The 18956-nt window shown below is 55.8% G+C and overlaps 1 protein-coding gene across 1 annotated transcript in view; it reads left to right on the forward strand.

Annotated features, from left to right (window-relative positions):
* GTF2IRD1 (GTF2I repeat domain containing 1) overlaps positions 1-18956 on the forward strand; it is a 71131-nt gene that overhangs the window by 30371 nt on the left and 21804 nt on the right. Inside the window, exons 14-21 of the mRNA XM_008570783.1 lie at positions 1089-1136; positions 2038-2103; positions 3131-3314; positions 5912-5961; positions 6173-6229; positions 7533-7616; positions 12358-12541; positions 13062-13090. Coding sequence (XP_008569005.1) covers positions 1089-1136; positions 2038-2103; positions 3131-3314; positions 5912-5961; positions 6173-6229; positions 7533-7616; positions 12358-12541; positions 13062-13090 — 702 coding nt within the window. The remainder of the gene's footprint in view (positions 1-1088; positions 1137-2037; positions 2104-3130; positions 3315-5911; positions 5962-6172; positions 6230-7532; positions 7617-12357; positions 12542-13061; positions 13091-18956) is intronic.

An 18956-nucleotide genomic window follows, 5' to 3' on the forward strand; every position in this document is an offset into this window, starting at 1 on the left:
TGACCCACTGACAGCTCTCCCAGGATCAGCCCCTTCCTTCCAGCGCAGGCTCCCATCGGGGGCAGGAATCCAGTGCTCCGTGAAGGCTGTCCCCAAATTCTCTGTGCAGGAGCTGGCAGCAGGGCAGACCTCCCCCACTCACTAGCCCAGCTGCATGTCGTGGGCTGAAAGGGGGCTGTTTAAGGGTTAGCCCTGTGTGTGAACGCAGCTGGCAACACACCACACTGAAGCGAGCTTCCAGAGTCACAGCCCCCTCCCGGTGCCTTCCCGCAGCCCTGGCAATAAAGGGCTGCTGCTCGGTCACCATTGGGCTTGTCTCCCTGACGCCTCCCCAACTCTCACTGGCACTTCATCCTCCAACCCAAATCCTTCTTGGAGTTTGCCGCCCCCATGCTGCTCCTCCCTCTCTGCCTGCGCCCCTCCCACCCCAGTCCTCTTCCTGGATGCTGGGATCCAGCCCAGGTGTTCCCCTCCTGCAGGAAGGCTCCCCTCCTCAGTCCCCCAAGGCCAGCAGGGAACCCCACCACACACATAGCCCTTGGCACTTGCTTCCCCAGGCTCTCACTGCCTGATGACAGTGTCTGGGGACAAGGCTGGATACACTGCTGCAAACCCAGGCCAGGGCCAGGGCCATCATGTCAGAGAGGCCCCTGGCCTATCTGTCCTGGTACAGCTTCATGCCCATCAGCTGCCTTTCGCTGTGTCCCCTGTTCAACTCTCTTTCATGGCATGATCACTGGCATCATTTGTGACATGTGACATTGTACCAGGAAGACAGGGTTTTGTCTTATCCCCACGTGTCCTCAGTGCCCAGCATAGTAGACCTGGAGCATAATAGAAGGAAGACCTGGTGTGGAGCTTGCCCCCAGGGATACCAAAGATCTCTGAATCTGCTGTCCTCGTGTGGAGGCCAGGGTGGGTACCTGTATGGAATTGGAGTCCCTTACCCTGTCTGGGGGGTGCTGTGCTGTGCTCCAGAGCTGGGGCCCACCAACCTGTGGTTCCCACCTCTGTCTGGCCTGACTCTGGAGTGGCAGGGTCCAGGAGGTGATGAATGTGGCTGCCCGCCATCCTCTGTTCTCTTTTAGACAAAGGCCCCAGCGAGGACCCGCGGCCCGAGGAGAGGCCCGTGGAGGGTAAGGTCCTGTCCACCTCCCATGTCTCACCCCTGCCCCATCTCTTTGTGCCTCCCCTTTGTCTCTGGGTCTCTTCCTTTTCTGCACCCCATCTCTCTCCAACACCCCAGTTTGGGGGTGGGAGTCCTGTGCGCTGCCTGATGTGGGAGGAAGTGTATAGGCCTGGCTTCTAGAATGAGGAGGTACCTGGTCAGGGGTACAGTAGCTCCCTCTGCCAAGGGAAATTGCAAGTCTTCGTTTTCGGTTTTATTGTTACACTCAGCCTGCTGCTTTCCACAGAGGCTTTAAGACTGGGGTCTGAGCCTAGTCTTCTGAGCAAGCAGAATTTAGGCCTGAAAGCACACAATTAGCTCATGTGACAGACATGATCATTGTCAGGAACACTGTTCACTCCCTCCTTGCTGAGAATGGGAGTAGGACAGGAAGGGGGACCAGGGTAAGGGTGGGGCTGCTTCACCTCTAGACTGTCTGTCCCTGGAATGGAGGGAGTGGGCGTCAGAGGAACCATGAAGTATTAACGGAAGTCCACTGCCACCTGGTGGCAGCATACTCAATTTGCAGGATTAATATGCACCTGCCAGTTAAGTCACTTACTGAGCTGGTCTAGAGTGACGCTTACCTAGAATGGCCCGTGGTCATTCCTAGGCCACAGAACCTTCCAAATTGCCCTTAAGGCTGGTGATGTGCTAGACCTGATTTCACAGACAGGTATGTGAGCCCGGGATTTATGGACCCATCCGGGGGTGCCATTTCTGAGATAATAGGTTACCCACCACCACCACTCCCCCAGCCTTTCCCATTCCAAGGTCTCCCCAGAGCCAGGACATGAGCTGAGAAGCAGAGTGCTGCTGCCACAGGGCGGGGGGTGGGGGGGCTCAGTAGACTGCTTTTTGCCTTCCAGACAGCCACGGTGACGTGATCCGGCCCCTGCGGAAGCAGGTGGAGCTGCTCTTCAACACGCGATACGGTGAGCAAGGAGTGGGACATGGTGTGGGGCCAGTTTGGCCCTTTCTCCAGCTGCCCTGTTTTCAGAAGGACTTTGGGCTTAGCCTCCCAACACAGCTGCTCCCCACACAGGGACGGGGGGGGTCTGGGACCCACCATCAGCGTGGGAGCACCAGAGAGGCTGCTGCCCAGCCACATCCCCAGCTCCAGGAATCCCTGGAGACTGAGGCACTGCCAGAGACTCCCACCCCTCTGATACACTGCATCCCGCCTCCTGGTCAACACATTCGCACTCACAGTCTGCCTTAGCCGCAGGTTGGAGGCCACTCTCTCCACTGTAACAGTACCAGCTCTCTGTCCTCACAGAAGGACACCCTCATCCAGGGTCCTCAAGAGGACTTTCCTGTTCTAGAGTCCAGAGGACTCTTTATTAAGCCCTTATGGTTTGCCAGGCTCTAGGCTAGGTGCTTCATACACATCTTATCCCATCCTCACAAAATTCCTGTGTCCTAAGACCCATTTTACAGATGAGGAAAAATGAGGCTTAGTGAAGTGATGTGGCCTGTCCAAGGCCCCACACTAGTGGGCTGCTGAGCCTGGCCTGGGCCTCAGATCCGGCTTGTTCTCAAGTCATGGTGTTGAGCCACGCAGGGTTTGGGGTTATTTATGGCGACAGGAGGGATCCTTTGGAGGGCCTTACTGGAAGCATGGGTGGAGCCGATGACAAATCTCAGCAGCCGTCAGTGGCTTGTGCTGCCTGGGCATGAGGGCATGGACTGAGCATGGGCTTTGGAGTCCTGCTGATTTGGGTTCTCATCCCCCAGACCTGCCATGTTGTGGCTCTGTGACCTCAGACAACTTACATCCCCTCTCTGAGGTCCAGGCTCCTTACCTGCAGACTGGGGGCTACTTCTTACGTCTCAGGAAGGTTGGCAGGGTTCAACCGAGGGCTCTGGCAGCTGTGGCCCCCCGCACGGCTGTGGGGGATGAGGGTTGAGGCTCATGGCCCCACAGCTCTGGGTGGCCCTACAGCAGCTGTGTCTCTGCAGCCAAGGCCATTGGCATCTCGGAGCCCGTCAAGGTGCCCTACTCCAAGTTTCTGATGCACCCAGAGGAGCTGTTTGTGGTGGGGCTGCCTGAAGGCATCTCCCTCCGCAGGCCCAACTGCTTTGGGATCGCCAAGCTGCGGAAGATCCTGGAGGCTAGCAACAGCATCCAGTTTGTCATCAAGAGGTAAGTCCTGGCCAGGTCCACGGGGGACACCTCCAGGCTGAGCCAGTGCCCAGGAGCAGTGCCAAATTGCCATCTTTCTCTTTGGACTGGCAAAGGCCTTTATATCTTTTTTGTCTGTTTTTCTTTTTTTTTTTTTTAGACAGCAGGGCATTAGACGGGGTTTGGCTGTGGTTGGGCAGGCACGAGGTCCCCAGCCTGCCAGACCCAAAGCAGCCAGGCCAACCCCCATCACATTCTCAGGGGATGTGCCCACTGGCTTGTGTGACTGGAGCAGACATGTTGGTGTCGCGCACCGGAGCATCAGGACACTGCTGTGGGCAATGCCCCATTGTCCCAGGATTGGAACATTCAGCGGTGGCTTTTCTGGGTCCTTTCTGTTTCCTGAGGCATCTTGTTTTTGTCACCCACCCACAAAACCAGCCTATCCAGCCTGTGTGTTCAACTGGGATAAAAATCCCTCTGGAGGAGGAAGTGGCAATTTTTGAGTATAAAAAGAGGAGGGGACGGGATCACTAGTTTTGCATGTGTTGCTTCCCTGTGTTATTGTAATGGCTCATAAATGTCAGCCTGGTTTGGTTGAAAGTGGCGAGAAAAGGAGACTCTTAAGGGTTTGTTCTCCTGGGAGAGTAGTTAGCCCCCAAACTGGGAGACTCACAGCATCATTCATGCCCAGAGTGGCAGGCTGGTGATGAGGCCAGCCGGGAGGGCAGTGCTGGAGAGATGCACATAGCAAGTGTGGGTTTTATTCCTTTAACAGATGCATCCTGCGCACCCGCCATGTGCCAGGCTGCAAGACAGCAGCGAATGCCTCTGAGGCCTGCCTTGGAGTTGCTGATCTCACCACGTAAAATCACAGTATAATGTCAGGTGTAGATAAATGCTGTGAAGGGATATAACCCAATGTAGGGGGGCTGAGAGGGGCAGGAGATGACATTGGAGCAGAGACCTCATGAAGCAAGGGAATGAGCCATGCGGATGTCTGGTGGAAGAGTGTTTGGACAGCGGGAACAGCAGGTGCAAAGGCCCCGAGGCAGGGACGTGCTTGCATGTTTGAAGGCTTGCAAGGCACAGTGTGGCTGGTGCAGAGTGAGTGGTGGGTGTTGAGGCCCAGGAGATGCTGAGGGGAGGGGAAGGGGCAGGGAGCTGACAGCATTCAGGAGGAATGTCAACACTATGGTTGTTTACCACGTCTGTCCCCTCAGACCAAGAACCAGAAGCTCCCGGGCAGCTCAAGGGTAGGGGCCAGATCAAGAGCAAGTCCTCGTGAACTGCCCTTTTCCATCATTTACCTGCAGAGATGCATGTGCTCATGAGCATCTCTCGTAGCCATGACAGCATTCCTATTTGGGAAGGGAGGGGGTTGGCTCTGCAGCAGACTGAGAGGCAGTGCACGGGGTTTGCGTTGGCGCCCCCCTTACTCCCCGTGACCTTGGGCAGGCTGCTCGGGTGTAAAGTGGGAACCACTGGAACTGCTCTGGCTGGGAATTGGGAGCCCTGCTCAGCTTCTGACTTTCCAAGGTGACTGGGGGAGTCATTTCACTTTCTGGATCTCCATTTCCCTGTAAGGAGAAGGGCACTAGATGTAGCCCAGAGCCTTTTCTAAGTCCCAAAACTGTGGTTCAAGGCAGAGCCGAGCCTCATCCCTCCCAGCCCTGGTCCTGTGAGCCCAGCTCTGTGCTGGGCATGGGATTGATGTCCAGGAGATGTCCACTGCCAGAGTGGGCACCAGATCCTCATGCACTGGCCACCTGAGCTGAGGGTGCCCTGACAGTCTGGCCTTTGGCCACACTCCCAGGCAGGTCTGCTCTGTGCAGTCTCACCCACAGACACACCCCCTGGCACTGAGCCCTGGTCCTGCCCCCTCCCCCAGGCCATTCTTCAGGGGATCTGAAGACGTGTTTCTGCTGTGTGCCCCCCTGCCATCCCCTGTCAGCTTCCTCTGGCCAGCCTGACCTCCCTAGTGTGTCCTCAGACCCCAGACTACCCTCAAGACAGGCCTGCTCTAGTGGGGCAAGGTTGTACCAAAATCGGGACATTTAGAATCAGTGCTGCATGATAAAGAGGATGGATTAGTGTCTGGGAATGGCTTTGTGGAGTCCATAGAGATATGGATATTAGTGTGAGGCCAGGCCTTGTCCCCGTGACTCCTGACTCCAAAGTGACATGGTGGCTCTCAGGCTTCAGCAGTAAATCTCAGACCTTCCCAGCACCTTGGAGATCTTGCCACGTAGCCAGCCCCAACTGCTTCTACACTTTAAACCAGCTCAGTAGGAAGCCCTCGGAGCCATGTGTTCCAACTGTGGGCAGTGGCAATTATACAGTGTCCCAGAACTGAGAGTGAGAGTATCAGCCTGACGAGTCCAGGACTGGGTGGGCCTCACTCCCAGCTCTATCCTCAGAGCCCAGCGCAGCCTCCCAAGTTCTGCACTGGGGTCACAGGACAGGTGCACAGGGGTGGCAGGGACCCAGGTCTGGACTATCCAGAGTCAGGAGAGCCCATTGCACAGATGTGTGAACTGAGAACCAGGGGGAGGGCTGGCAATCCCAGGGATGCTTGGAGGGACGTCAGTGATAGCCCTGTTTGTGGTGTTTTCCAGACCCGAGCTGCTCACCGAGGGAGTCAAGGAGCCCATCATGGACAGTCAAGGTACCCTGTGCAGGGTGGTGGGCCGAGGAGCAGGTGGGCGTGGGAGGGCCCCAGGCCTCTGCCACAACCCCCTCCTCCTGCTTCCTCTGTCCTAGTCCCGTCCTCCCCCATACTCCCCCCATCGCCCTCACCGAGGGGTTTGCCCCCACCCGTGCCACCTGGGGTCCCAGGAGCGGCCTCCTCACCCTGGCTTCTCTCCCCCCGCCCCCAGAGAGGGATTCCGGGGACCCTCTTGTGGACGAGAGCCTGAAGAGACAGGGCTTTCAAGGTAAGGGTGAGCTCAGCGTGAGGTCAGCTGTCCCCAGCCATGACCTTGACCTGGCTGGGGTGGGGAGGGTCTGGGTGGCAGGGCTGTAGCCCACCACCTCTGAGTCAGCGACTCTGCAGGGGCGCCAGCAGGCAGGCAGTGAAGGCCAGGGACAGGCCCAGGAGCCTGTCTGCCACCTGCCCCGGGTCCACAGTCCAGAGGAGGGGTGGTCGCTGAGGGCAGGGAGGGCTCCCTGCAGAAGAACCGGGCTGGGCTGAGAGGGCAGCAGGAATGCGTGAGGAGGGAGAGGAACAGGAGAAGATGGGAAACACTTGAGAAAGGGCTCAGAGGGGACCATGTGTGAGACACGGGAGCAGGACGGGGCCAGGGTCAGGAGGAGAGACAGTGGTTCCCAGAGGAGCCCCCGGCATGAGGGGCAGGCCTGTCTCTGACATGGGGAGATGTGGCCAAGAACCTCCATCTGTGCCCATGTCGGAGCATCTTTGGGGGGAATTGCGAGTTTGTCCCCAAGGTGTGTGTTCGCCGGTGGGCCCTGTGGTCACTGTGGCTCTGAGGAGAAAGTGAGCTTAGCAAGAGAGGCAGGGAGGGCCAGCCCCTGGGGGTGAAGGAGCCCTCAGAGATGGGACCCAGATGCTGGGAGCAGCTGCTGGCTGCCTCTGGTCCCTCACTCCTTCCCAGGCCGCTGGAACATTCTGTGATGAGGGGAGGTGACATCTCTGTCTTCACCCCCGGCTCCTCATACCCAGCCCCCAGCAGACTGGGAACCTCACCACTACCCCCACAGGCTGTCTTCCCTGAGGCAGTGCCAGGCCTGAGCTCAGAGGCCCAAGGGGGTCCAGGGCCCCCATGGCACTTGCTGGCACGTGGGGATCCTTAGTAAACACCCTCTGGGTGAGTGAGTGACCGTGGGGAGCTGCTGGGCCAGCTGAGCCGTGCCCCTCCCTTGCCCCTGCCTCCCCACTGACGTGAGAAAGCCTCTGCTCCAAGCCCACCCGCCTGGGCATAGGAATCTGCTCTTCATGTGTCTCTCACCTCCAGGGCTGGTTTACTGGTTTGGTGGTTTTCAAATGTCAACAATTAACTTAATTTCCGAGTCATAGCTGTTGTTGCAACAGTGTGCGTCCTTCTGGAAAAACACACGTCTCTGTCAAGATGTTAGTTCTGAAGGGCTCTGAGGGGCCCACTCCAAGGGTCTGTTAATTGCCAGAGGAGTTCCCCATAATTAGAAAATCATATTCCTTACAAGTCACCAAGTGCCTTTTAATTTAACAGCTCAAATCCATAATTGTTTTTTACTTTGCAGAAAATTACGATGCCAGACTCTCACGGATCGACATCGCCAACACACTAAGAGAACAAGTCCAGGACCTGTTCAATAAGAAATATGGTGAGCTGCGGCGCCCCCGGGGGTGGGGGAGGCCCGGCTGGTGTGGGCAGAGGAGCAGGAAGCTTCCTAATACTGGCCAAGGTCATGTCCAGGGAAACCGTTCGTCCATTTCGTCGTATTTCTTGAGCTCTTACCATGTGCCTGTCACTGTCCCGGGCACGGGGGATACAGCAGTGAATACAACAGCTGCAGTCCCGGCCCTTGTGGGCCTTGTACACAGTGAGGTGAGACACTTTCAACAGCTCTACACAGAATGTAATAGACAGTGAGGACCTGTTCCATGAGCCCTGCGGGAAAAGAACAGGCTGCTAGAGAGAAAAACTGGGGTCTACTAGAGTGGGGCCAGGAAAGGCCTCTTGGAGGAAAGAACTGAAGTCTGGCCAGGAGTTGATCAGGCAGAGGGTAGAAGAAGGGCATTCCGGCCGGGCTGAGAGACTGGCATGTGCAAAGGCCCTGAGGCTTGTCCTAAGAAGGGGCAGAAAGCAAAGGTGTGAGGATGCTGGGGGAATGGGCCCTGTGGAGTTGGCCCGGAGCAGGCTGGGTCGTCCAGGGCCTTGGAGGGAGCTATGGTATTGGCTTTGTATGTTGTTGGGAGGACTGAAGTGACCAGAGCCACTCCGCACTTGTAAAGCGTCCTCCTGGCTACTGGAGGACAGGGGTGGACACTGGGAGAGTGGCTCCAAGGCTTGAGCATTAGCTGGTGCAAGAGACCACAGCATGGGCAGGGCTGGTGGCCGGGACACTGGATGAAAGTGGCTGGAGTGGAGATGTGCATCGGAAGGAGGATCAGGGGTGCTGAGTTGGCAGGGGCAGGGGGCAGAGGGCTGGGGATGAGAAGGGAGGCGTCCCGTTGAGGTCCAGGTTTCTGGCTTGAGGAGAACAAGCTAGTATCAGTTAAGGTGCTTTTTGATCTCAAGCAGCAAAAACAAACTCAAACTGGCTTGAATAATAATAAAAGGGGTTGATTGGCTCATGATTCAGTTACTATTTATAGAACAGATTGGCCCTGTCTTGCTCAGCTCAGGCTGCTATAATAAATACCTGAGACTAGTGGCTTATAAACAACAGAAACTTACTTCTCATGTTTGGAGGCTGCCAAGTCCAAGATCAAGGGGCCAGCAGATTCGGTGTCTGGTGAGGGCCCATTTCCTGGTTCATAGGTGCCACCTTGTCACTGTGTCCTCACATAGTGGAAGGGACAAGGTACCTCTCCAGGGCCTCTTTTATAAGGACACTAATTCCATTCGTGAGGGTTCTATCCTCATGACCTAACTACCTCCCAAAGTCCCACCTCCTAATACCATCACCTTGAGGGTTAAGATTTCAGCATATGAATTTTGGGAAGACACAAACATGCAGGCCATTAACAGACCCAAAACTTAGTGGCCTAAAATAACTGATCGTTTATTATCTCTCATGGTTTTGGGGAGTCAGGAGTTTAGGAGCAGCTCAGCTTGGCGGCTCTCGCTCAGGGTCTGGCCTGAGGCTGGTCAGAAGTTGGCTAAGGCTGGGGTCACCTCAACATGACATCTCTCATGTCTGAGCCGTGGGCTGGGGGAAGAGGTGGCACTGGGAAAGCTGGGCCCCTTGGGCATCCTGGGCTCTGCGATCTCTCCATGTGGGCTTTCCAGTGTGGAGACTTCAGGGTAGCTGGATTTACTTGTGGGTTGGGGCTCCTGAAGCACGTGTCCTAGGAGAGAAAGAGCCAGGAGGAAGTGTGCTGCCTCAGAGGTCCCACAGTGTCACCTGTGCCATACTGTATTGGTGGAGGCAGTTACAAAGTCCCACCCAGTTCTAGGGGAAGGGATGCAGACTGCGATTTCCTGTGGGGAGTGTCAGGTACACTCTGAGGAGCATGTGGGACAGGAGGATATTGGCGTGGCTGTCTTCGGACAGTACAGCTGAGCACAGCACATAGCACAGGAAGTCCAGCAGTAGGGCGGCCTTCAGGACCAGCTGGATTCAGCAGCTAGGATGTCCTTGGTGCCTGTTTCCACGGTGTCAGCATCACCTCAGGCTGGTGTCCTGCTGCTGTCAGGATGGCCACGGTAGGTCCAGGGATCCCATCTGCATGCTCCTGGAGGGAGAGGGCTGGCTCCTCCACAGGCTTTTAAGGTAGCCAGGTTGTTTCTTCCCCAGAATTCCCTGGCAGCTGTCCCCCGGCTTCTCATTAGTCCCCGGCAAGTCACATGTCTGTTCCTTATCTGATCCCTGTGGCAGAGACACACTCCATACTCATTGGCTTAGGCCTGGCTTACCTGGTCTGTCACTGTGACAAGGGGGAGGACATCTCCCTAATGGTGAGAGAGTGGGTCACATGGACTGCCAGGGACAGGCGGACACCCAGACTGTTAGCTGGGGAGAAGGGCAGTGCCCTCACTGAGGGGGAAGATGATGGGTGGAGTGCCGAGTGTGAGAGGTGAGTGGACCTGACCTTAGACAGTCAGATGTACAAGTCTGCTTTTCAGAACAGGCATCTGGAGTAGACATAAAAAATTAAGCCACGGTTTGTGCAAATACTCTGCATGATGCTGTAGTGGTGGGTCCATGTCATACATTTGTCTAAGCCCACAGAATATACGACACAAAGAGCAACTCCTAATGTAAACTGTGGGCTTTGGGTGACAATGACGTTGATAGTGGGGGAGACTGTGCTTGGGGGGCAGGTAGGAAGCATATGAGAAATCTCAGTACCCTCCTTAATTTTGCTGTGAACTAAAACTGCTCTAAAAAAAAATTAGGTCTTTAAAAAGAAAAAAGAAAAAAAATCAAGTCATGGATGTAGAGGAGATACGCATGGGAGTCCCGAGGGGGCAGGAAGGAGGGTCCAGGCCAAAGGCCAAGGAGCCTCCACGTTTAGGGATCAGGTTGAGGAGGAGAAGGGGTAGCCAGAAAGAGGGGAAACCAGGAATGTGTGGTGTGGACAGCAATGAGAGGGTTTCCAGGAGGGGAGACTGGTCACCTGTGTCAGATTTTGCTGGAAGAACTCTGAGTGTCTACAGGATTTGCCAATTTGGAAGCCATCAGTCACTGTAGCAAGAGCCAGCGCGGAGGAGAGGCGTGAAGGAGACAGCAGTGTTCCTCTTTATGGATTGCGAGCATAAATGCTCATGTCTGTCTAATTTTTTTTTTCATGTCAAAAAGGATTTCTTTGCAATAGCATATGAACTAGTTAGCCACAAAGTCGGGATAAAGAATTAAAAACTGTCTGGAAGTCCATAGAGACAAAGTAGATTAGTGGTTGCCAGGGAAGGGGGGAGAATGGGGAGTGACTGCTAATGAGGTTGAGGTTTCTTGGGGTGATGAAAATGTTCTGGCATTAAATAGTGGTACTAGTTGCACAACCTTGTGACTATATTAAAAACACTGGATTGTACACTTTATTTATTTATCTTTTTGTTTATTTTTTTATAAAGATGACCGGTAAGAGGATCTTAACCCTTGGCTTGGTGTTGTCAGCACCACGCTCAGCCAGTGAGCAAACCGGCCATCCCTATATGGGATCCGAACCCGGGGCCTTGGTGTTATCAGCACCGCACTCTCCCGAGTGAGCCACGGGCCGGCCCAGGATTGTACACTTTAAAATGGTGAATTTTTGGCTGGCTGGCTAGCTCAGTTGGTTAGAGTGTGGTGCTGATAACATCCAGGTCCAGGGTTCAGTCTCTATACCAGCCAGCTGCCAAAAACGAAGATTAAAAATTAATTAATTAATTAATTAATTAAAAAATAAAAATGAAATAAAATGGTGTGTTTTATGGTATATGAATTATATTTCAATTAAAAACCAAAGGCTGGAGCAATGGCATGACGCCACAATGAAGACTCAGAAATTCTGTACTTGCTAGTGCAGGGCACAAATCAAGCTCTGAGTTCCCTGGCAGCCAAAGCAAAAAGGGAAATGGGTCAACTATACAGTTCCTGGTATCCAAGAGATAAAAATTAGCTTATTGCACAAAAAAGTTCAGCTGCTCCTCCTACTGCTGAGACCTGCAGAGATTTCTGCTGTGTGACTTTATAAAGGGGGACCTGTGATGCTGGGGCTGATGCTTTCAACAAGCCCCCCAGGGGTGTGGCAGTGAGCTCCGTCCCTCTGTCTAGAAGGGGCTCCTGTGAGGGACCCCATCCTAGTCTGAGAAATGTGGGTTACAGCTGAGCCCCGGACATTCAAATCGCCTTAAAGCATCCAGGGCTGCAGAACCAGCACCTGTATCCCTGTGGGCGGTGCCTCAACTGAGAGAGGACCAGCAGTGGCCAGGACTCTCCAGAGAGGTGCCAGGCCAGCTGTGAGATAAGGCACAATCACAGAGGGTTGGTGACAGGAACGAGACCTGGGCAGCACCCTGCCTGGCCTCAGCCTGGCTTCTTTACTACCACATGGAATCTGCCCTCCTCAGGCCAGGCCAGTCCTGAGCCAGGGTGAAGTAGAGCCCGGGGGGCTGGTGGAAGGTCAGGTGTTAGATGGAAGGGCCAGCTGTGTCCACAGGGTGCCCATCCTGAGGCGAGCTTGCAGTTCCCAGGCTGTGAAACTGAGAAACGTTACACCCGCCCTCTCCCCAGCAGCCGAAGCTGCACATCTCTGTGCCTTCCTCTGCCCTGCCCAGCACAGACGACCTCCCTGGGACCCCTGCACGACACCCCATTCCTCTCCCTTGTGTCTTTCCTCACACCCCCACAACCTCACGTACATGCCCCTGCACTACCTTTGGCTCCTGATGATCAGGACCGTCCCTCTTGCCCACAGGGGAAGCCTTGGGCATCAAGTACCCAGTCCAGGTCCCCTACAAGCGAATCAAGAGTAACCCCGGCTCGGTGATCATCGAGGGGCTGCCCCCTGGAATCCCGTTCCGAAAGCCCTGCACCTTCGGCTCCCAGAACCTGGAGAGGATCCTTGCCGTGGCTGACAAGATCAAGTTCACTGTTACCAGGTACTTGAGGAAAGGGAAGGATGAGGAGGTGAGACGGGCACAGATGGGGGCTTGCACCAGCAGATCCTTGCCCTTCCCCCAGACCAGGCGGCCTCCCAGCACCGTCCTGGATGCCAGGGGTCGGAGAGGACCACAGGCCAGCCAGGGTGTAGGGAGCCCAACACATGTGAGACTGCCACCCCACCACAACCTCCATAGCAAGGGTGACCTTTGTGGGCACCTTCCACCTGCCCAGCAACACCTGCTCGCTGCACTCCCAGCCCCCTGGGAGAGGTATTCATCCCACATCAGAGGGGAGGAAACCGAGTCCCTGGTTACCCTCCTGCATGGCAGCACTGCCAGCACCGTGTCCCATGCACAAAGGCCACCTGGGCATTTTGTTGAAGTGCAGATTCTGTTGCAGTAGGTCTGGGTGGGTCCCAAACATCCCCAGCCAGCTCCCAGCTGAAGCTGCATCCCAGGGTGGCTGCCCCGCCCCCGGGCCCTCCCCCTGACACCCCCACCTCTGTTTCTCTTCCAGGCCTTTTCAAGGACTCATCCCAAAGCCTGGTAAGAGACGCTGGCTGTGGGGGGCTGCTTGGTTTACGGGGCCAGCCACAGTGCTGGGGGCTAAAGGTTGAAGCTGAGCCTTACTGTGGGACTCAGGCTCCAGGGCTCAGGAGCAGGAGCCAGGCCCCTTCCCTTCCGTTCTCCCACCTCACCTGGGCACCTGCACCTGCCCAGGTAGATGGAGGAAGGCCCAGCTGGAATCTGGCCCCCAAATCTGGGCAGAGAAGGGGCTGGGGGGAGGGAATGGTGACTTCTAGTTTACCTGATCAAGGTTCAGGAGGGAGGGGCCAGGCGGGGCAGTGCCCCCAACTCCTCCCAATGAAGGAGCTTGCTTGACCTTGGTGAATGGATGAGGTTGGTCACAGGTGGATTCCTGACCACAGAGGGAGGGGTGTCAGTGTGGGGACCTTAAGCATGGTGGTAAGACGTGAGGAGCACCTACCCAGTCTAGACGATGAAACTCCTGACCCCTTTTAAGGCATCCAGCCCCCCTCCATCTCCTCCATGGGCCGCATAAACCCAGCCAAGCAGCAGCTGCACGTGGGGAGATAGGGACCCTGCCTCTGTCCATGCACCTCCCTGGAGACACCACGTGTGTGCAACAGGAAGACGGGCCAGACCCTTGCCCTGGGGGTGCTGCGCAGGTGTGCTGGGAAAGGGGCAGCGTCACAGCAGTGCCTGGAACAGGGGAAGCCGCAGCACAGGAGTCCTGTTTCACGGTCACATTGATGTCACCCTCGTCACTGTCATCACCCCAGTGAGACTGAGCCCTCAGCTCCTGGAGCCATTCACTTTCTGTGCCCAGCCTGGCTTTGTGGGCTTCTGGGGGAGGGGCAGAAGGCCCTGGAACTGGAGGGGGCAGACGTTGCCTGGCGTGCATAGCTTAGCAAGGGTGTGGTGCTGTGGTAGCTGCTGTCTGGCTGCAGAGACCCCAAAGAGGGGGATCGGGAGAGCAAGGGGTAGTCGGAGAGGGTTTTCTGGACTAAGGAAGGCCTCGGTTGGGCCTCAGGGGAGGGTGGGATTGGAGAGCCAGAGAGGAGAGGTGGGTTTCTAGAGCTCAGGAGTGTGACAACAGTCAGATGGTGTCAGAAAGGTGGAGCCAGTGGACGTAACAGCAGCAAAACGCAGTGGTCGTGACCCCAGCAGACGCTGGGTCCCGCACCCAGCACTGCACGGGGATGCATCTTACATGTGTTTCAGGAGGCCCCGTGAGGGCTGGGTGGTGTTCTAGGTACTAGGGTTACAGCGATGGAAAGACAGAGAACACGTCTTATTTATCCTCAGCCCTGTGAGCTAGAAGCCAGAGTGCACCTTCCAGAGGGGGAAACTGAGGCCCAGCATTTCAGTGATGAGCCTGTGTCACAGGGCTAGCAGGTGTCCTGGCCAGCCTCAGGCCTGTGCTCTGCAGCAGCTTGCCAGGAGGCTCCAGGATTTATCTCCCACACCCTTGGAGAGGCCTGGGGCAGGCCAAAGGCAGAGGTGGAGCTGGGGCAGCCAGACGACCACAGTGGAAATGGGTGCTTCCCCAGGAAACAAGCTGGGGACGGCAGGCCAGGGCGGGACGCAAATGCTCGTCCGCTCATGAGAACATCACAGGCTGTGGACATGCAGTGCTCCCTTCCCATTGGCCTTGGGAACCAGGATATACCTTCCCTGGTGCCGCCCGTGGCCCCTGGCCAGTCCCTGCCCTGTGAACAGTTTCTGTGGACCTGCCCGGCTCCAGGACTGTGGTGAGCGGCCCCACGTTAGGAGCCCCTTGACCCCATCTGCTGTTTGAAGTCTTCCTGGCTCCGGGCTGATAGATATCGCTGCTAAGTGCTACAGAGGCAGGTTCCAGCCGCTGGCCTGCCCTGACTTAGCTGTGCTGAGCTGGCATCGGGGCTGGGCAGTGTTGGTTGGTTCCATAAGCAACCCAGGAAGGACGGCCCCGGCCTCCCTCTGCTGATGAAGAGTAGAAACGCAGCGAGGTGTCTGTCCATTCGTCCATCCATCCATCCATCTATCCACCCGCCAACGCTGCACCTTCTATGCTGCCCAGCCCCTGCTTTCCAGAAGGAAGTGTCCCCGGGGCGTGCATGTTTTTAAATGAGTTTGGAAAGCAGGGGAAGAATAGTATTTTTGATACCGATGCGTGCCAGGCTGAAAACTCAGCACTTTGCACCGTCACCTTTGGTCCCTTTTTACGCAAGAGAGAAGCTGAGGACAAGGGAACTTACGTGGTTTGCCTGAGATGCCCCACCTGTGTGGGAAGGAGCCTTGCTCCCTGCGCTCTGTCGGGAGGCCCTGTGATCACCAGCACCATGTAATTCACAGAACAGTGGAACATTTGGCTTTGGGGAGAAGCACTGGGAATCAAGGGGGTAGCCTGGCAGCCTCTTGGCAGGCCAGAGCCCCTAGTCCTCCCTGGGAGTGGTCTCTTCCACCTGAACAGGCCCCACCCTGCAGCTCGGGGAGCTCAGTGCTTATCTTGCTAATTGAGCTGCTTCTTGAATCTCAGCCATCACCCCATGGGGGCTGCCCGCCTGCCTGTCATTTGTCCCTTTGGTTTCTCTGTGTGCAGACAGTGAGTGCCTTCTCTGCCTGTGTTGCATGGAGAGGGTGACAGTCTGCCTGGAAGAGGAGATGGGAAAGTGGCCCTGGCCCTGGCTCTCAGGGATGAACCTGCCAGCGCCTTTCCAGGCACTGGCTCCCAGGCTGGGTGTCAGCCTGGGGGGCTGGAGCAGACGGGCTGGCAGGCCAGCTCCACGCTTACTCATGCCACTTGTCATGCTGGCCTGGGAAGGTGTCCAGGCTCCCAGGGGCCTCTCAGGGTTCACTGGAGGTCACTGAGTGCTACTCCTGCCCCAGAAAGAGCTGCTCCCAAACCCTGCCTCAGACAATCACCAAAGCCTGGTACAGGCCAGCACCTGGGATTCCTAGTTGAACCAGAGCAGGAGTGTTCAGGTCTGCTGGGGGAGGCACCAGAGGCAGGTGCCCCGGGGCATGTGGAAGGGTGACAGATAGTCTGCTTTGGGGTCTGGATCCCATATGGCATGTGGGCCTTGAGAAAGCACAAGCTTGTTCAAATCCCTGCACCCTCTGGTCGTGTGACCCTGAGCCTCCCCTTCCTCACCTGTAAGGTGGACGGAGGCACACCTGCCTCACCAGGTGATCTGAATTAGGTAACAGGTGGGCAGTGCTAGGTGGGCTGGGGATCACTGTTTTCTCCTGCTGCCCTTGAGAGAGATGTTTGTAAGCCCTCAGCCCTGGACCAGCTGGGTGGGAAGCTCAGCCCACCACCATGGGGGTGCTGTTGCTGTTGGTATTCCTGGGACTTGGGAAGACTTCCTGGAGGAGATGTCGTGGAGCTGGGCCTTGGAAGTGAGTAGGATGGCACATGGTGTTGATGCAAGGCATCGCCTAAGGGAAGGCACAGATGGGGTGTCCAGGGGACCAGGTAGATGCCCCGTGTGCCTGGGGCAGCAGCCAGGATGAAGCCAGGCTAGGAGGGAGTTGCAGGTCAAGCCAAAGACATAGGCCTTATCCTGGGCATGGTGGAAACTTTCAAAGGCTTTTTCCTTTTTCTTTTGTCCTCTCCTAAAAATATGAACTGGACCTTAGCCTGCAAACTCAGAAGCACAAGACATGTAAACTTCCATTTTTATTCTTCTGAAATTGAGGGGCTGGCCAGTTAGCTCAGTTGGTCAGAGCGCAGTGTTGTAACACCAAGGTGGAGGGGTGCAGATCCCCTTACTGGCCAGCTGCCAAAAAATAAAATAAAGGGCCGGCCCGGTGGCGCACTGCTACAGTGCGCCGCTTGGGAGCGCGGCAGCACTCACGCTGAGGGTTCAGATCCCACATACAGACCGGTTCCCGCTCACTGGCTGAGCGAGGTGCGGGCGCAGCACCGAGGGTTGCAATCCCGTTGCTGGTCCCGTCCGGTACAGGCGCGACACTGAGGGTTGCGATCCGTTGCTGGACACGAAAAAAGACAAAAAGGAAAAAAAATAATAAAATAAAATTGAACTAGCCTCCTACCAAAAGCCCTCATTACATAGTGGCAGAAACTTAATCTGAGTCCATTTAGGATTCTGTTTTCTCTGGGCTTGTGTCCAAGTTCTAGAAGGATTCCTAGTGCCAAGAAGTTAGGGGGAGGGGCCCATCAAGTATTGGATGTCATGTGTGCACGTTGGCACCCATGAGACATCCGTGGACAACCCACCATCCACTCAGGTGTGCAGAGTCACTCATGTTCCTGCCTGTTGAGGCCACCCAGGGCCCAGAACCTTCCATGAGCCCCACCCCGTAGCTTCACAGAGGCTCATAGACACTTCCACACTGCAGAGAGATTGAGCACAAGCAGATCCGTGCTTGGAGCAGCCCAGGTGCAAGGATGGGAGGGTGAAAACAAGGTGGTGGTGAGTGGACTGCAGCATCCACGTGGGAGATTCTCAGAGGGCTCTCACAGTGCAGCCAAGAGCTGTGGCCGGCCCAGAATGGGCAAGGGTGCAGCCATTCCTGGATCAAAAAAGATGACCCTGAATGCCTTTAGTGTCGTCCCAAGTGGGTACATTACATCTGTCCTCAGGGCCTCAGTTTCTCCACTGATGTCTAGTGGCCCTTCATGCTGAGTGGTGGGTAGACGCCCAGCTAGAGAGGAAGATGGACTTGGACTGAGCCTCAGGAATGACCGGTGGGATTTCAGTCCTCAGCTCTTAAAGAGTGAAACTAAGGCTCAGGGAAGTTAAGGAACCTTCTCAACGTCACACAGCATGTGCATAGTGTGGCTGAGATTTGAACCTTGGTCTTTCCCATTTCACTTTGGAATCCAGGGCTGGCTGCACCACTAGCCTGGGCCTCGGTGTCTGTGGCCGTGACCACTCCCGCCCCGCCCAGCCTGATCTTTCATCCACACTGGGCGGCTGTTTGCTGCCCCCTCCTGGCCAACAGCAGCTACAACGTTGGTCCTGCCTGTGTAACCCTTCTGGCTCAGTTCATCCTTCGGGTTCATTTATTTATACAACAAAAATTTATTGGGTTCCTACGCTGTGCCAGGAGAGATGCTACAAAATAGACAAAAGCCTCTGTCCTTGTGCTCGTATTCTAGTTGGGGAGATGGACAAATAGGAACGAGTAGTTTCTTGTCAGGTAGTGATAAGTGCGTGGAGACAAACGCAGCTGACATCTAAGACTATCTGTCGGGAGGACAATTTCAGATGGGCCACCAGGAATGAAGGCCTGAAAGAAGTGAGGCGTGAGCCCTGTAGACATCCCAGGGAGAGCCAGGAAGCAGCCATTGCAAAGACCCTGGACCTGTTTTAAAAGTACAGCCAACAAGGTTGCTGATGTAGTGGATTTGGGGTGTGAGAAAAAAAGCTCAAGGACGATGTCAAGATTTTGTCCTGAGCCACTGGAGGAACAGTTCCCATGGAATTGGGATGGGGACAGCGGGGCAGGCCAATTTGACACCCAAGTGGACAGGTCAAAAGGCAGTTAGATACAAAAATTGGAGAGGGGTCCCACCGGAGATGTGCAGTTGGGAGCTGTTCTGTGCTGAATGAATTTAAGTCATGAAACTGGGTCACTGCGGGGAGGAGTGTGGACAGTCAGAAGGGGTTCCAGCATTTAGGTGTTGAAGACTTGAGAAGGAACCTCAAAAGCGACACCTCGAGGAGGAGCAGAGGTGGGGGACCCAGACGGTGTAAAGCCAAGGGAGAGACTTCAGGAAGACGTGCCTGGGTGATCAGTGCTGACAGGTCAGCCCACAAAACCTGGGACTGAGCATCCCAGAGGTGGTGGGGGCATGGTGCAGCGCAGTTTCGGGAAGGGGCAGAGACCTGAGTGGAGTAGTGGACTCCCGAGGGAACGAGAGAAGGGCAGCTGACCT

The sequence above is a fragment of the Galeopterus variegatus genome, unplaced genomic scaffold, assembly GCF_000696425.1.
Source record: "Galeopterus variegatus unplaced genomic scaffold, G_variegatus-3.0.2 Scaffold631, whole genome shotgun sequence".
Lineage (NCBI taxonomy): Eukaryota > Metazoa > Chordata > Mammalia > Dermoptera > Cynocephalidae > Galeopterus > Galeopterus variegatus.